We start from the raw sequence: 17990 nt of genomic DNA, 5'->3' as shown, positions 1-17990 counted from the left end.
TGTACAGCCACAGCTGGCCTAGAACCAGCTGTGTAGTCCAGGCTGGCCCTGAACTTCCCATCTGCATGCCTTGGTCTCTCAAGTAAGATGTGTCATCCATCATACTTGACTCTGATTGGTTATTTCATAAATCATATTCAAACATGGTTTCTAAGATGTACAAATCACTGAAGGTCAATAAAAATTAAAACATAATACTCAACCATTCATGGATACAATCTTAAATCTTATATAGTATGATTTGTATAAACAAGTGGTTCCTAGATCTATTTTTTTAAAACTGTGAAATGTATTAAAAATTAGAAAACCATATGAACTTAATTCCTCACTGTTAGAAGTCAAGGGCTGGTGCCGGGCGTGGTGGCACACGCCTTTAATCCCAGCACTCGGGAGGCAGAGGTAGGCAGACCGCTGTGCATTCAAGGCCAGCCTGGTCTACAAAGTGAGTCCAGGACAGCCAAGGTTACACAGAGAGACCCTGTTTCGAAAAACAAAACAAAACAAAAAAGTCAAGGGCGGGGCATAGGGTACATGACTCTAATCACCCCAGTATTTGGGAGGTAGAAGTACAACTCAAAGTTCCAGGCCAGCCTAATCTTAGTCTACACAACAAATTCCAGGCCAGCCAAGCTAACATATCAAAAGAAAAGGAAAAAAAAAAAAGTGGTGTGGGGTTGGAGAAGGGGTAACACATGCACTGAATTATACCACTTGGAGGGTTGAGGCAGGAGGATAAGGCGTTCAAGTCATACTTAGTTAAGTAGCAAGTTCAAAACCAGCCTGGCTCAAAGTAAACCTTGAACAATAACATAAAAAGTCTTACAGATATTAGTAAAGTATTGTGAATGACACTAAAGCAAGAAGACATAATGCACCACTACCCATAAATCCATAGGTTTTAAATAATAACACTAATAGTATCCCATTCATTTATATTAAAAAAAAAACAAAACAACAAACAGTAAGACTTAGAAAGGTGGGAAACACCTAATAGGCTTAGAGAGAAAAGTAACTCTAGTATACTAGCAAGTAGAAACAACAGAGGGAAGACTCAGTCTCTCACAGACACAGATACACACACACACACACACACACACACACACACACACACACACCTGCTATTTTAAGCTAACAAAACAAAACAAAACAAGGCAAAATAGAGGTTAAACTAAACTGTTTTTTCTTAAAGTTGGCATATAAAACAAAAATTTACCTTTTCAATACAATCATCAAAAAATGCCAATCCAGTGTCTTTATCACTTACAAAACTACATTCTTCAATGAAACGAATAAAAATCTGTGTTTTGGATAAAAGAGTGTAGAATTTTGTATAGGCACGATCCCGACTTTTTAAAAAACCTGAAGAAAACAGAATTGTAATAAAATTTAAAGAGAAATTAATGTCATATCAAATATTACTTTACAGCCATATATATTATATTCCCTTTATACAAACCCACATTTATGGGAATTTCTAACAATCACGTAAAGCTCTTTCTGCCTGACTCAACTATGAAAACCTCTGATAGTCATCTCTTCACTGACTTAAGAATCTTCTAAGGGGCTTCAGCCCAGTGTCCTCAGAAGCAGACACTCTTCTCTGGCTGGGCGTGGTGGCAAGTGCCTTGGATCCTAGCACTCAGAAGCACAGACACTCAGGCATGCTGTGACAGTGATAAGATGGAAACTAACAAGCACAAACCATGAAATGCTCAGGGCGCTAAAGAGCACACCGTTTATCCCACTCATACGTTCCTTGCCGGCTTTCAATATAACTACTACTCTTTAAACGTCACCTCAGATCATCGTTTGGTTTGCTTCTATAAGGTTAAATTATTACCTCTGTCCTTTTTCTTTGGCTTTGGTTTTTGAGGGTAGCAAACAGAGAAGGTGAGGAAATAAGCTTAATGAAACCACCAAAATGCCAACCCTTTTAAAAAAGTTTTTTAATTTAAGATTTATTTATTAGATCTGTTGTGGGGTGTGTGTGTGTGTGTGTGTGTGTGTGTGTGTGTGTGTGTGTGTGTACACCATGCGTGCAGGCATCTTAGGAGGCCAGAAAAAGACAATGAATCGCCTGAAACTGGAGTTCAGGGCAGTCATGAGCTGTCTGCCCTGAGTGCTGGGAATCGAGCTGAGGTTTTCTACAGGAGTAGTTTGCTCACTTAACTGCTACCCATCTCTTTATTTTTAAAGACAGAGTCAGAGTCTCACTATACAGCACTTGTGGCTTAGAGCTTTTTATATAGACCAGGCTGTCCTTGAACTCAGAGATTTGCCTCCCCTGCCACTTAAATGCTGAGATTAAAGGCATATATCACCAAGCCTAGCCAATTTATTTTTAAAAAATGTTTTTAGGACACTTTTCCCTGTGTCCCCCCCCCTTTTTTTTTTTGAGGCCTTAGGGCATTCGACATGCTGTATTGCTCATTCATTTCCACCCTCTTACTCAACAGATAAATTATTAAGTAAAGTAAAGTAGAAGCAAATTATGAGAGAAAGAAAAGAGAAGGTAAGGAGGAAAGGAGAAGGGGGGGAGATAGAGGGAAAGAAAAACAATGAGAAAGAGGAAGGAGAGAGAATGGGCAGCATTTTGCTGCTATGTGCCAAAATTACTGAACCTAAATCTTCAATAAACAAGCCTCCAGACCATACTGTTTATTTAAAGTAATATATCACCTTAAATGCAACCAATGTAACTGTACTGTAAATCACACAATACATACTGTATTTCAAAGACAATATAAAAATAAGGAATGTAAGGTTATTTCATTAATAATTTAAAATTTTTTATTATGTGTTGAAATTTGTTAGAGGAAATATAGTTACAATTAGTTTTTCTTAGTTGTTGAACTTCCATGTGGCTACTAGAAATTTAAAACTATATGTACAGCTCACATGGTATTTCTACTAGGCTCTTGAAACAATCAAAAGCTTCCAATTAATAGGGATGCAAGTGTTGAGTAATAAGACAATGATATAGCAGCTCATACATGTAAACCTATGAAATTCTAAAGTAACCACAGTTATTGAAGAAATGATAGCCTATTTGCATTATAATTTAAATAAAATGGAAAGGAAAGCAATGGATGGGGCAAACAAAATTGCTGAAGTTACATGAAAGTTTTGAGGGATAGCATATGCATTTGTTTGCACAAAAAGTTAAGCAAAAGTGACTATCCAATTCCTATCCATTATTTCTCTTTGTGAGGTCTTCAGGAAAAACCTCTTTCCAAATTAACACTCTCACACAATCCACACTGCACTTAACATTTGCAGTGCTCTGTTGTCTATTGTCTGCATTCCCTAGAACAAATGCTGTACTAGTTATATTAAACCTCAGATCAATGTGACTCCCAGAGAAGGACAGGAGAAAATGTGACATACTACTGTTCATAGAAGTCAATATTTTTAGACTGTATTTAAGGCTCCCAGTAACCTGAATACAATATTACATTTGATCTTCCATTTAACCTTTTAACATTAATTTTTTTTTCTGGGGGAGAGAGAAACACAAACAAATTGCTATGAATTGAACTATATTTCTCCCCTTTAAAAAGCTTCACATGCTAATATCCTAACACCTATTACTTCAAATATGATACTATTTGGAAACAGAGTATTAAATCAAGATTTAAAAATGAAGTCACTGGACAGGCCCTGCTCTGATAGGATTAGTGTCCTGTGAGAGGAAATGTAAACCTAAAGTGGTAAGCAAACAAACAAACAAACAAACAAACACCCAGTGATCCATCATATACCAAGAAGTCTAACTTCCAAACTGTTAAAACATGAACCAGCCTCTGGCACTGTCCTACTGCAGCCCCAACAAGCTGCTCTGCAGACCTGGGTGGTCCTGAGGTTTCTTCCATTGCATCACCAACAGTAGTACTAGCTAGTAACATAAATACTTAAGGCCCCTCCAGGAACAAACTTAGTTTTCAAAATGAATAAACACTGGAGGTTTAAGTCTGTAAAATAATTGTTGAAAAGTCTTTTACAGAATTTGGAAACTCCTTATATTTGAACATGAATTCCTCAGATGCAGTAAATGAGTCTAAGTAGCAACACTAAGTAGAAATACCTTTGACTTAATGAAGCAACAGTGACCTCACTGACACTCACCCTGTCGATCAAACAATGAGTCCACAGCTGTGGCTTTATTTGAAGGAGCTTCGGTAATTGGTCTGAGATACGATCTATACCCTTTTAAAACAGATGCCATAAATCGTAAAAATGTCTCTTGAATTTCCATCTCAAGTTGTGTCATCTTTTTTTGCCAAGAGAAATCTGCTTCAATTGGAGTCATCTCAATTGCTGAACTTTCCTGAGTTTTTCGGTGAACTGACAAGGAAGTAAAACAAAACAAGGTATCAATATGTAATATTTATATAATGACTGGATGATGAGAAAATAGTCAAAATAAGGCCCACAACTATTGTCTTTTTCTTTCTTTTTTGAGACAGTCTTGCTACACTGTAGCCGTGTAGCCCAGGCTAGCTTCATGTTCAGTATGTATCCTGCTGTCTCAGCCTCCTCACAGAGGTACAAGAAGAAATCAAATACAACATTACTCAGCTACGTAGCAGGTTGGAACTATGCCTAAGATAAACATGAGAACCAAACTCAAAAATCCTAAACAAACAGTCAGGTGGGGCTTGTAGCCTGAACAGCAGAGTGGTTACCTATCCCTGACTCCAATCCCCAGCACTACATAAAATGGAAATACACCTCACATCTGTAACCCTAACATCTAGACAGTAGAGACAAAAGGCATCTTTAGTTCTCAGGACAGACAGAAGCAAGGAGGGCAGGGTACAGAGAATATGCTTTAAAAGAAAAATCATTAACCACACATTGTTTATGTCGATGATGTAATAACTCATTAAGCAGAACAAAATATGTTTAAATTAACAATTATCTTTAATTTAATTATCTTACTCTCCCATTTAAAACAATTTTGTAGGGGAGGGGTAGAAGCAAGAGGGCACAAGTTCTAGGCCAATTTGAGCTATATAGGTGCTGTCTCAAAACAAAGAGATGGTCAGTGGCAGGAATACACACTGTTCTTGCATAGCGCTGACCACCCACACTGGGCAGCTTGTAGCTCTTGGGATCTGACACATTCTTCCATGCTGCACGGTTACCACAGATGCATCCACATGTCCCCTCTATCCACCGCCAACACACACATGTACACATTATTAGGAATAAAATAGTAAAAAGAAAGAAAGAGAGAGACAGATAAGGAGACACTTCCCATTTGTTTTGTGGCTAACGCCCCACCCCTCTCCACACTCACCGGAGCAGAGCTGGGGATACAGTCTCTTCAGGGTGCCGATCAGACTCTTACAAGGCTTTTTGGGGAGCTGCTTCCAGTTTATGTTCTTTTTTTCATCAGATCTATTAATTCAGAGTTAGAAAATCTGTTATGTATTATTGGTTTGTATTAAAATTCTTAAGTCAAAGTTAAAAGAAACAGGACTTTTTCCCCACACACTGAAGACTGGCACACACAGTGGGGCAGGGTGCTTCTCTTTCCTTTTCAATAGACCTTACTCAATGTGGATGCCTCCATCTAAGCCTCCAAAAGCCTTCACTATGGCGGTAAGTAGTACAATACTGACTTGAAGTCTGGATTGTTCAAAAGTTTTGTTTAAACAGTGTAATATTTTAGGGTTAAATGAACTGACTTGAGACATTAGCCTATTCGCAGAACTATAAAATACTATATGCCCAAACTAAGAACTGGATGGAATTTAACAAAGAATTAAAGTACATTTAGTTCCTTGTATTCTTCACAGAGGTACAAGAAGAAATCAAATACAATATTACTTAACATAATCTATAACCATAAAGGCATTAAAAAAAAATCTAACGTCATAGATATAAGCTAAATCAAAGTTAAAATTTTCAAAATTTTATAATCCAGAAATATATCAGAGGCAATAGATTTGAAAAATGCTCTTTTACGGCTGGGCGTGGTGGCACATGTCTTTAGTCACAGCACTCAGGAGGCAGAGGCAGTGTGGGCTCAAAGCCAGCCTGGTCTACAAAGTGAGTCCAGGACAGCTAAGGCTACACAGAGAAAACCTGTCTAGAAAACCAAAACCAAAACCAAAGCAAAGCTCTTTTACAAGTCCGCATGTATACATATACCAGGCTTTCTTTTAATGTTATAGCTTAGTCTTCAGTCTTCAGGGATTGGAAACCTAGAAAAACCCCAGAGCCTCATCTGATTTAGCATTAATTAACAGTGCCTTGGATTTTAAAGGCCTCTGATTTTTAGTCACAACCAAGTAGGATGTTAGAATAAATACGAAACCAAGACTTAATAATGTTGGCTTAGCTTAGATTCCACCCGGGAAGAAGGGAGTCCTCCTTTCAATTACTATAAACATTACCAGCATGGTCTAAGAAACTCCAAGTAGAAATTAATTTCAAATGCTCCCTGGCTGGTAATGTCACCAGCACAGAAGCAAATTCAATACCCTCCCTGGGAAAATAACTGATTAAAAGGCTGTAAGCACCCCATGTTCCAGGTACTGTTAAAAGACACACACTCTAACTGAGTACAATGGCATATATCCATGACTCAGGAATCAAAGGCAGGAGGATCACCCCAAGTTCAAGGACAGCCTGGTCTATAGCAATTTGCAGGCCAGCCAGGGACACATAGTGAGATCTTTCTTATAAATAAAATTATATCCAGTCAATTATGAAAGTGTCATGTGTTAAAATTGATAGCATGTCACATTTAACTCTGATCAAGTAATCTCACTTGATGCAATTACATAGTATCTATTTCTGTACTACCTTTCAAATCCCCAAATGAACACTGTCATTCCTATTTGGATTATCATCAGTTTATAATCTGGCTCTAACATTTACTATCTATCTGACTTTGAAAAGTGATTACTTTGAAAGTCTGTTACTCAAATTTCTTCTCTCCAAAAGGACAATGATAATGTACCTAATATACAGGAACAGCCATACATTCATGTCCCGTGTTCTTTCTAATCCAAGAGAGAGCATCATCAGCTATAGGACTCTTAGTGTATAGTACACACCTATAATCCCAGTATTTGAGAGACAGGAAGATGAGTTCACGATCATCCCTAGCTACCACAGCTAGCTCAAATTCAGGGTCAGCCTGGGATATACAACACTTTCACAAACAAAAATTCCAGAGCAAGCTATGAGGCTGAGTGGTAGAGTCAGGCCTAACTTGAACCAGACACTGGATTCAGTTCCCAGGACAGAGAGCAAAGAAATGCAGGAAATGAGAGAGGGAAGGAAGTTTGAATGTATGAAGTGATTCATGACTTCCAAGTTGTCTACAAACCTAGATATATGTAATAATGAGCCACTATAGCTATACAGTTTCAAAATACATCGGGTATATCCACTTTAGTATTATTTTAACTTAAATTTTTGTGGGTTTATTTCAGGCAACTAACGTCTCATTCTGTAGTTAGGGCTGCCCTGGATCTCACCATGTAGCCCAGGATGGTCTCCAATAAATGGTGATCTTCCTACTTTAGCCTTCCAAGTACTGGGTTTACAAGCAGAAGTTACCATACTTAGCAACAGTAGTATTTCTAAGTAAATGCTTTCTTCCTTTCATAAACCTATTCTTTCAGTTCACACACAGTTATCTTCCCAAACAATTACATTGCAGTGACCACAGGGCCTGGAAAGGGAAGGTCTCATGTAGTGTAGATGGCTCCAAATTCACTACGTAGTAGAAGGCCCCATGCATTTTTGGTCCTGCTGCCTCTGATCTGAATGCAGAACTTACAGGTATATGCCACTACAGCATCTATTCCGTATTGGGGATAGAGCCCGGGGCTTCAAGAATGCTACGAATGCCCTCTACCAATTAAGCCACATCTCTTTTTTTGTTTTGTTTGTTTTTGTTTATCTCTGTAGCCCTGAATGTCCCCGAACTCAGATATCTGCCTGCCTCTGCCTCCCAACAGCTGGGATTAAAGGCTTATGCCACCACCCTTGGCTTTTCTCTTCTTTATTTTTTCTTTTTCTTTTTCTTTTCTTTTCTTTCTTTCTTTCTTTCTTTCTTTCTTTCTTTTTTTTTTTTTGTTATTGTTGTTCTGTTTGGTTTTGTTTTCTTCTGGTTTTTCTGAGACAGGGTTTCTCTGTGTAGTTTTGGCTGTCCTGGACTCTCTTTGTAGACCAGCCTGCCTCTGCCCCTGAGTGCTGGGATTAAAAGTGTGCACTACTACACCCGTCTTTCTTTAAATTTTTATTTGTTTGTTTTGTTTTTTGAGACAGGGTTTCTCTGAGTAGCCCTGGCTGTCCTGGAACTTGCTCTGTAGACCAGGCTGGTGGCAAACTCAGAGACCTGCCTGCCTCTCCCTCCCGAGTACTGGAATTAAAGGTGTGCACTGCCGCCGCCACCACCAGCAGCTCCTCCAATTCCTTTACCTACACATTTCCTGCCAATCCAACATATTTCTAGATGTTTCTATAAGTGGCTCTAATTTTATATGGTGGAAACTACACATGGGAAAGAATAGAAGATGAATCACTTACACATATAATGTGTTCGTATCCAAGTCAATGCAAACAACATCTTGTGGTGGGTCATGAAGATCAAAGTACCGGGAGTCCACTCCAACTATAAACGGTAAAGGTGCACTAAGCACTCCAGCCAGTGAAAGAGGACAAAGGGGGATATATGGGCACTGCCACTGAAATGGAAAGATCATCTAGGGGAAAAGTTTTTTAAAAATTAACCAAATTCAAATTTGCAATGACAATTATACAATTAACTATTACTGAAAGGGACCATTGAAAAGCAATAAATTCTATTTTTCAACTTTAAATTTCATTCTAAAATTAAGTGACTACAAATACGACTGGATTAAAATTTTCAAGAATATTAATGATCATGGCACATTAAAAATGCTAACAGCTCTTTATAGGTTCATTCTTCTGATAGCTACACAAATCTCACAGTTTATTTTATGGAGAATCAAAGCAAAGATGAAACTGCCCCAAAAATCATAAAACAAACTTATGTTTTTATAGACTTGGGCATTTTACCCACTTATGGACTCTGAGCAGTAGAAGGGAGGGGAACAAGGTGGTGTGAGGCTGGGTTAAGGACAGTGTTTGCTTAGCAGGCTTAGGAGCCTTGGACTCTATCTCAAGTACCACACTGATAAATAAAATATAATAATTAAAAATTAAGGAATCTCTTGAGAATCACTTGAAGATCTCAACAAAACACTTTCTACACTTCAAATAAACATTTAAAATAATTCAACTTCATTGAAGCTTGACTTCTTAAAAATATAGTTGATATTAAATATTCTCTGAGAATCTCAAGCAAACAAAAAGCCAGGCATGGGCTCTTCTAGCCAGTGAGAGAATCTGACTCAAAAAAAAAAAAAAAGTAAATGCACCAGAGCATGACATCAGAGTTTGTCCTTGGCACACACCCACACCCAGCCATCCACATAAACACATGAACATGTACAAACAAACAAGTATACAAAAAATTTTAATATAAGTTGTAATTTGCAAATTGCCACCTTTGGGGGGGCATTGGGTTTTTTTTTTTTCTTCCTTGTTTGTTTTCATTTCTATTTTTAAAAGCAGTTTCTAATAGGCTGAAAAAATATACTAAGAGGCTAGAGAGATGGCTCAGTAGTTAAGAGCACTGGCTGCTCTTAAAGAGGTCCTGGGTTTAGTTTCTAGAACCCACAATGAGTGCCTCACAACCTTCCGTAACTCCAGCCTTAGGGGATCTGACGCCCTCCTCTGGCCTCCGTAGATACTAGCCCATATAGACACAGATGTGAACACATAAACAAATCTTTTTTTAAAAGACTAAAATATTATTATTTGGTTCACATACTGTTACCTTCCCAAACAATTGTACTGTGGTGACTACAAAGCGTCATTCAAAACACATATTTTTTGTTGCACACTATAGGTGGCTTCAAACTCACTATGTAGTAGGAGAATGGCCATTGAATTTCTGGTCTTCCTGCCTCTGACACCTGAATGCTCAGTAACAATCAGTTACAACTGTAATTAGTGATGACCTTTTGCTCTAAAGTAAGAATCTTCACTCTGTGCCTGGCTTAGTTTTCACTCTTTCCCACCCACCTCAAAGAAACACCTATAACCGCACCCCTGCTAAGCACTGCAGGTTTTATTCAAGACTAGGATGTCAATATTCAAGAATTATATACTTAATAGATACGTGAGCATTTATTATATTCTAAATACACTTAAAAAATGAGACCACAGTATCAATAAGAGACTCATGCTCTCCTAGCTTCTAGAATTTTACTCTTTTTTTTAAATAGTTTATTTAATTTTAACTTATGTGTGAGGGTGTCAGGTCTTGGAGTCACAGACAGTTGTGAGCTGTCATGTAGGTGCTGGGAATTGAACCTGGGTCCTTTGGAAGAGCAGGCAGTGCTCTTAACTGCTGAGCCATCTCTCCAGCCCCATTTTACTTTTCTTTTCCCTGTAAAATCAGAGTATTTTTGGCCTAAGCCTTTTTAACAACTACTTAGTTCTGCTATTATACAAAAACAAAAATTTTAAAAAGCCCAGTAACAGGTAATAAGTCAATAAGTGGCCTATGTTCCAATAAAACCATTACTCTCACAACTCCTGGCCGATGTGAACTGGCAGGCTAGACATAATAAAGTATATACTCTATTAGAAAGTAAATAATACTATGGGAAAAAAAGAAAAAGAGTTCGGAGCACGTTGCACTAGTGCAGGCAGTGTGAGCCTCACTACAAGAGAGACAACCACCTGAAACACGAACAAAAGTGTTCCAGAAATACAGCAAGAAAGCGGGGTGACTAGGCCTGGCAGCTTCCACCTCTAATCCCTACCCAGGAGTCTAAGGCAGAAGAACTGCTAAAGTGTAGACCACAAACCTGGTAAATTTCAGGTCAACTTTAGCTGAGTGTGAGCCTGTCTTAAAAAACAAAAACAAAGCAGCCAGATGTGGTGTCACACACCTTTAATCCAGCACTCAGGGAGGCAGAGGCAGGTGGATCTCTGTGAGTTCTAGGCCAACATGGTCTACAAAGCAAGTCCAGGACAGCTATGGCTACACAGAGAAACCCTGTCTCAAAAACAAAAACAAACCAAAAACAGGGATGGGAGGGACGGCCTGGCATTTAAGAGTAAGTACCGCTCTTGCAGAAGTCCTGAATTTGGTTCTAGGCACGGATACCTAATGGCTCACAGCCACCTCAAACTCTAGCTCCAGGGGACCCCATGCATACTCCACAGGCACCTGCACTCATGTATCCAATGTGTCCAGACACATACACATTAATAAGTTAATTAACTACTAAAATAAAAATAAACAAAGGCTAGAGAGATGATTTAGCAGTTAAAAAGTATTTGCTACACAATCATGAGAATTTTGGAGTTCAGATTCCAGGACCCACATAACAAGCCTGGTTTTTCACGAATACAAACACATGCACATGTGTGTGCGCACGCGCGCGCACACACACACACACCGCAACAAAAAAAATCAGTATAATCTAATTTCTAGGCATAGTAAGAAAGCATTACAGTGTTTTAAATAGAGCTTGACTTTGTGATTTACCTAAGAGCTAAGCATTTTTATATTATCTTATTCACAATACAGCCATATGTATAACTAGACACAACAGTTAAAAGTTGAATTAACTTTTAAAATTAACCATGTAACTAATTTATAAAATTTAAAATAAAATCAACTAGAGTTTCTTTGGTGTTTTGTTCTGCTTTATTTATTGTTTGTTGAGACACGGTTTCTTTGAGTAGCCTGGCTGTACTAGAACTTACTCTGTAGACCAGGCTGGCCTTGAACTCACAGAGATCCCCCTGCCTCTGTCTTCTGGAGTGCTGGGATTATAGGCATGTGCTTTATTATTTATTTATTTAGGTTTTTCAAGACAAGGTTTATGTGTGTAGCCTTGGCTGTCCTGGACTCACTTTGTAGACCAGGCTGGCTTCAAACTCACAGAGATCCCCTTGCGTGCGCCTCCACTGCCACCACCCAGCTTCCAATTTGGACTTTGGTAGACTTATTACTTTAGTCTCTCCTTAGCTTCCTATTAGGATGACGAGACCTTTGTTTGTGTCTCCCCAGGAAACATGGGACTACAGGTAGATACCACCAGGCTCCACTTAAAAGTTTTGCTGTTAAGTCTCTCTGGAGAACACTGAAATATGAAGAATTAGAAGCTGACATTTTTAACCCCTCAAATAAAGGTCCCACTTTTGTTTTCTCCATACATCCAAATTACATTCATATTAAACTGACTGGGGGGAAAAACTGACTGGACTGGAATTTGCAAAGTTGCTTTCTTTGAAGAAGAGTACAAATCCTCTAGTAGTAATTTTGTTCTAAAAAAAGTCTATACTTACAGCAACAACAGCTTCGGCCACCCCAGTCAGCACCGCTGGCCTAAGCGAATGCAGCAGGATCTTACTCTCAAGTAACACCAGCAGCAGCAATGTCGCACAGTTCTCAGGGCCCAGATTCATCAGCAAGGTACTAAAGTTGGCTCCACTAGAGAACAGAAAAAGCTGTGAACTACTTTGCTAAAATATATCAAGATTTACTTATTAAACAGGTTAAGGATATAATGTTAATCTCAATTCATAATTCATAATTTAGCAATGAGAAATAGAATACAGTTCATTTAATAAGGTAATACATGGTCTGACTCAAATGAGTATTATTAAGAAAGATTTTCTGAAACCTAAATATTTGGGAGGGTGTGATGGGGCAGCATATATAAAAGCTTTGAAGCACGAAAAAGCTAATGTCATAATCCAAGAACTGCAAAATAAGGGAACATGTGAAACTAATAAGAGATTAGGCTAAAGAGAAATGACTCAATCATATTCATCAGAGGATGCACTGGCTGCAGGTAGATAAAGAACTGAAGGTCTAAGAGCAAAAGAATCAATTAAGAGGCTGCTAATGAAATAATCCAGACCGTGGCCTGGATTAGTGATGCAGATGAAAAGAAGCAGAGGGGTATGTAGGCAATCAGCATCAGCTCACAGGAACACTTACTTACAAACTGAGTTTGGGAAGGGAAGATGAGAGGGAAGTACTTCCTGTATCAGATCTTATAATTATGGATTTTGAGAAGGCATCTGTGTGCATAAACTATGTGGGCCTGCATGTAGTGGCCAGAAGACAGCCTCGGGTTGGTCCTTGGCACCTTCCATCTTTTGTTTGCAAGAGAGTCTACCCTTGGCCTAGAACTTTAACCAGGTGGGCTACCTGGCTGGCCAGGAACATGGGCATTGTCATGATCACTGAAGAATCTTCTGTATCAATGTTGTGTAAACATTGCTTCCCAGTTATCTCTGGTTAATAAGTACACTTATGAGCCAGTGACTGGGCAGAGGAGAGAGCAGGCAGGACTTTGGCTCCCAGTCTGGGGTTCTCAGGTAGAGGGAGAGAAGAGAGAAAGAAGTCATGGTGGGAATGAGGAATTCACTGTGGGGACAGAGAGTTACCGCAGAAGGTCAAGGTAAGACTGAGATGGCAGATAAAAGGCCATGTGGCTGGGCGGTAGCCAGACTAGCCTAACTGGGTTAGGACAGCTAAATATCTGCCCAGTTGTAGAGTTTAAATAAAGTTTGTTGAGTAAATCTAATGTGTCTCTGAGTCATTTATTTGGGAGCTACGGCAGGTGTTAGGAAAGGTCTCAACTAATACACAATTCAACAAAATACAGCATTTTAAATACTACCAAATGGGATGAGGATGTGGCTTATACAGCCCAAAACACATAATGTCCTAGGTTCTAGCCACAAATAAACAAACAAGGAACCCACCATTACCTTAATGGTAAAGGAGTGGAAACTGGCTGTGATAATATTAATGCATCGTGGACTGACAGCTTAAACAAACAAACAAAAAAATAAGTTAGCCAAACCAATTTTACAGACTCAGTATTTAGATCAAGGGCAAAACAGAAATTGCTTACTAAGCAGAAAGGTATATAGTTTTAAGTACACCACACTGAGAAGGAAATGTTAGCTGTAATTACTCAGAGGTTTTTGTACTAATCCTTCTTAAATTGTTGACTGAGTTTTGATCCAGAAATAGGTTAAATACAATTATTTAAAAAATTGAAATACTTTTTTTTTTATATAAGAACTTCAAATTTATTCACTCAAGAGACTAGTTAAGCCTTTGGTAGTTGCCTAATACAAATTAATACTTGATGAGCTAAAATACACTCAAGAACAACAGCGTCTGGACTAATCCTGCTATAAAGTGTAGACAACATCTTAGAAGAAATATTAAATAGATCGCCTTATTAGACTAGTGCTACTCAGTGTCAATTTGCAAACTGTTACAATTCAGAAAGAGACAGTAAATAAATAGGAAGCTAAATATTTAGCAACTTTCATAATGGACTGACCTCATCCCTATAGCCAAGCAGCCTGTCTGTGGAACCCTGTCTACACTGACTCTAAATAGTAAATGTCACAAGCTGTACGCCTACCTAGGCCTGTCACTACCTAGGCCTGAGAAAGAAGCGACTTCTTTAGCATGGTCTGGAATTGCTGTTATAAAATATTTTAATTCCCCCAAATACATTTTAAATACTCAACATTTAAATGCTGAAATACTAAATATTATCAGTTATTATTCTCTGAAACTAAGAACATGACCATAACATAATTCTGGGGCTTACATTAAATTTAGTTAAGCAAAGGCCACGCATGGGCCAATGAAAACAGCACCATGAATCCTAAGCTTTATTTACTCCAGTTCTATTCACCAGGGGTCTAACAACTGCTCAGAAAAGAATGTTCCATATAGCTGCTAAATAATTAAGTAGCTAGAACTTCAAACCTACATACTGCTTCATCTCAAACTCAAAGAACTTAGCATGAACTGACACGAATAGACTTTTTTTTTTCTTTTTTTTCCATTACCTGTACGAGGATTCTTGGTCTTTGTGGTGAAGGGAAAGGGATGTTTTGCATAAAATGTGAGATGTGCCTAGAAAAGATTGTGAAATGAATAGCAAAGTCATTCTTCTTAAATGTGTCTCAGACCTTAGCAAATCTTTCATCCCACTGTATTATCATCCCAATGGAAAAACCATTTATTTAAAACTGAGCTAAAGAATAAACTTTTGCCAAGCACAGTGGTAGATTCTTGTAATTCTAGTACGTAAAAGGGTTGGATCAAGTTGAAAACTAGCCTAGTCTATATATGGAGTCCTTGGCCAGCCTGCACTACAGAGTGAGACCGTGTCTAATAAAACAAAACAAAACCCACTATTTTCATCAGGAAAGCAATAACATAAAAATAGCTCTCATAAAAATAAATAAATAAATAAATAAAAATAGCCATGTGAGTTCAAGGCCAGCCTGGTCTACAAAGCCAGTCCAGGACAACTAAGGCTACACAGAGAAACCCTGTCTCGAAAAACCAAAGTGAGGGTAAAAGTCCCTGACCTCAGAAAATAAGAGGCTAAGGAGTCTGCAGCCAGTCTGAGCTACAAGGGGTTGCTTTGTCTGGGAAACAAAACAAAACAAAACAAAAAACACTTCATGGCTCTACATCTATTTTCCTTCCTTATAAAACATTTCCGTGACAAACAGAATTATGAGGCATTCTGCCTCATGCTAAAAAACAAAAATCACACATTTAATATCAGTTAATTTACCTTTCTAAATTCCCCATTAGTTTAGAGATGAATACTCATTAGACCTAGATCCTGCACTGGCCATTTACACAAAGCACGTGTATACATTCATTGTCTCAATTTCTAAAGACACACACATCTATTCCTAGAAGAGCTAATTCCTCTGCTGACGTCTCAAAACAGTCATTAGGCCATGTTTACCAAGACTCCAATTTCCAGTTCTAACTCAATGCTTCAGGTGACCTCGGGAACAAGTTAAGCCAGGGTGACTCTGAGGACCCTCTCCTTTCAACTCTGCGGCTAAGCTAGGCAAAGGATGAAATGAGCCTTATCTCCACCACTCATCACCAGCATACATACTTTTCAATGGGAAGAGGTTGTGGTCCAGACACAGAAACTTTGTAGATAAACATAAGAAATTTCTTAAAAGCATCAAAAAAAGGCCAGTGTGAAAGCAAACAAATGCACTTGTTTGAATTGATGGGTTTGGAGACCACTTTTCTCTCCACAGGGGTCAACAGGCCCAGCTGTGTAAGTTGTTTCTCTGTTAGAAGTTCTCGAGAGTAAGGTTCATAAAACTGGATAGCAGCTCCATAGACCTATAGCCAAAGAATTGTTGTAAGACTTGAGATAGTTTTCAAAATTTCATCTTTCTCTACACATTTCCACTTTTATATTTCATGCTGGAGATTAAACCTCAAACCCGAACATCTTAGGCACACAGTCTACCAGAGCTACATGCTCTTTTTCTCTTTAAACACTTATTTTTTGGGACTATATACCAAACAGATAAATGAAATGAAATATCTCACCCCCAAATCAACCAAATTTTGATGAAAATTCATCCAGATCCTTGCATACACTGTAATTAAATATTTTTTTAATATTTATCTATTTTTATTTTATGTATACGACTACTCTATCTGCATGTATACCTGTGAGGGCATCAGATCCCAGTATATATAGATGGTTGTGAGCCACCATGTGGTTGCTAGGAATTGAACTCAGGACCTCTGGAAGAACAAACACTGCTCTTAACTGCTGAGCCATCTCTCCAGCCCTCATGATTAAATATTTTAAGCATATATTTTCTAGAAGAAAGAAGAGGAGGGAGGGGAGGGGAGGGGGGAGGGAGAGGGGAAGGGAGGCAGGTGGCTTAGCAGACAAAGCATTTAACTTTGCAAGCCTGACAAGAGTCTAAATTGCCAGATTCCATTGTAGTAAAGAACTGACTCCTGAAAGTTGTCCTCTGACCTCTATAAGCCTGTGAAGCACATGTTCCTACACTCACACATGCACGTAAAGGGGGTGGGAAACACACACACCTTCTTCTGACTTGTCACTTTTAACCACTCAGTGTATTTTTTACCTAACACCTACTCTAGAGAAAGCATTCTAATGACCTCATTCAACCTGTACTTGCTTGTACACCATTTTTTTTGAACGTGGAATATACAGAAAAATAAAACTGATCACATTTGTCATTTTTGTATGTACACATGTGAAGTTACATATGCCATGACACACTTTCCACTTTGACACAGCGTCTCTGTTGTTTACCCAGATAACTGGCCTAACAAGCTTCTGGAACTCTCCTGTCCCTACCTCCCAACCTGCAAAACACTGGGGTTACTGATATGTGCTACTGTATCTGACTTCCTGTGGGCTGTAGAGACTCAAGCTTAGGTCCTCACACCTGCATGACAGGCACTTAAACACTGCGCCGTCTCCTCTGCCCACATGGTTTTCTTTTTTCTCTTGAGCTAAGGTACATAAGCCTGGCTGGTCTGAAACTCCCTGTGTTTACCAACCTGGCCTTGACTCACAGAGATTCACCTGTTTTGCCACCTGAGTATTGGGATTAAAGGCATGTACCACCCACCTCTGGACATATTAACCACTGTTAAGAATACAATTCAGTGGCATTAATCTTCACATTTGTGTGTAACCATCACCGCTATCCACTTTCAAATCACTAAAGAGAAAGAAACGCTTTAAACAGTAACTTCTCATTTCTCCCACCCCTAATCCAAATTAGTGGTAGTTTCCGTTCTACTTTCTGTCTCAATGAAATCTCCCATTCTAACAGTACCTGCTATAGTTAGGATCAGTGCTTACTCTGTGTCTTGCTTAGCATGATTTCAAAGTTCATCCATGTTATAGCATGTGTTTGAATTTTATCTCTGTTAAGGCTGAGTAAGTCTACAGTATATACACATAAAATTCCACATTCCTTTCACTCTTCAGTGGACACCTGGGCTAGCTAATAATACTGTAGAAACACTGGCATCCAGGTTCTGAGGGCCT

At 38.7% G+C, this 17990-nt stretch overlaps 1 protein-coding gene across 6 annotated transcripts in view; it reads right to left on the bottom strand.

Annotated features, from left to right (window-relative positions):
• DENND4C (DENN domain containing 4C) overlaps window positions 1–17990 on the bottom strand; it is a 104691-nt gene that overhangs the window by 45567 nt on the left and 41134 nt on the right. For all 6 annotated transcript variants that reach the window (XM_084794643.1, XM_084794644.1, XM_084794640.1 and 3 more), the window contains 8 exons: window positions 16044–16282; window positions 14965–15031; window positions 13858–13916; window positions 12421–12565; window positions 8554–8729; window positions 5303–5403; window positions 4126–4344; window positions 1214–1359 (listed from right to left, as the gene is read on the bottom strand). In XM_084794643.1, coding sequence (XP_084650769.1) covers window positions 1214–1359; window positions 4126–4344; window positions 5303–5403; window positions 8554–8729; window positions 12421–12565; window positions 13858–13916; window positions 14965–15031; window positions 16044–16282 — 1152 coding nt within the window. The remainder of the gene's footprint in view (window positions 1–1213; window positions 1360–4125; window positions 4345–5302; window positions 5404–8553; window positions 8730–12420; window positions 12566–13857; window positions 13917–14964; window positions 15032–16043; window positions 16283–17990) is intronic.

Source organism: Acomys minous (assembly GCF_964271855.1).
Source record: "Acomys minous genome assembly, chromosome: 1".
NCBI lineage: Eukaryota > Metazoa > Chordata > Mammalia > Rodentia > Muridae > Acomys > Acomys minous.
This window is presented reverse-complemented; position numbering and strand designations above follow the sequence as displayed.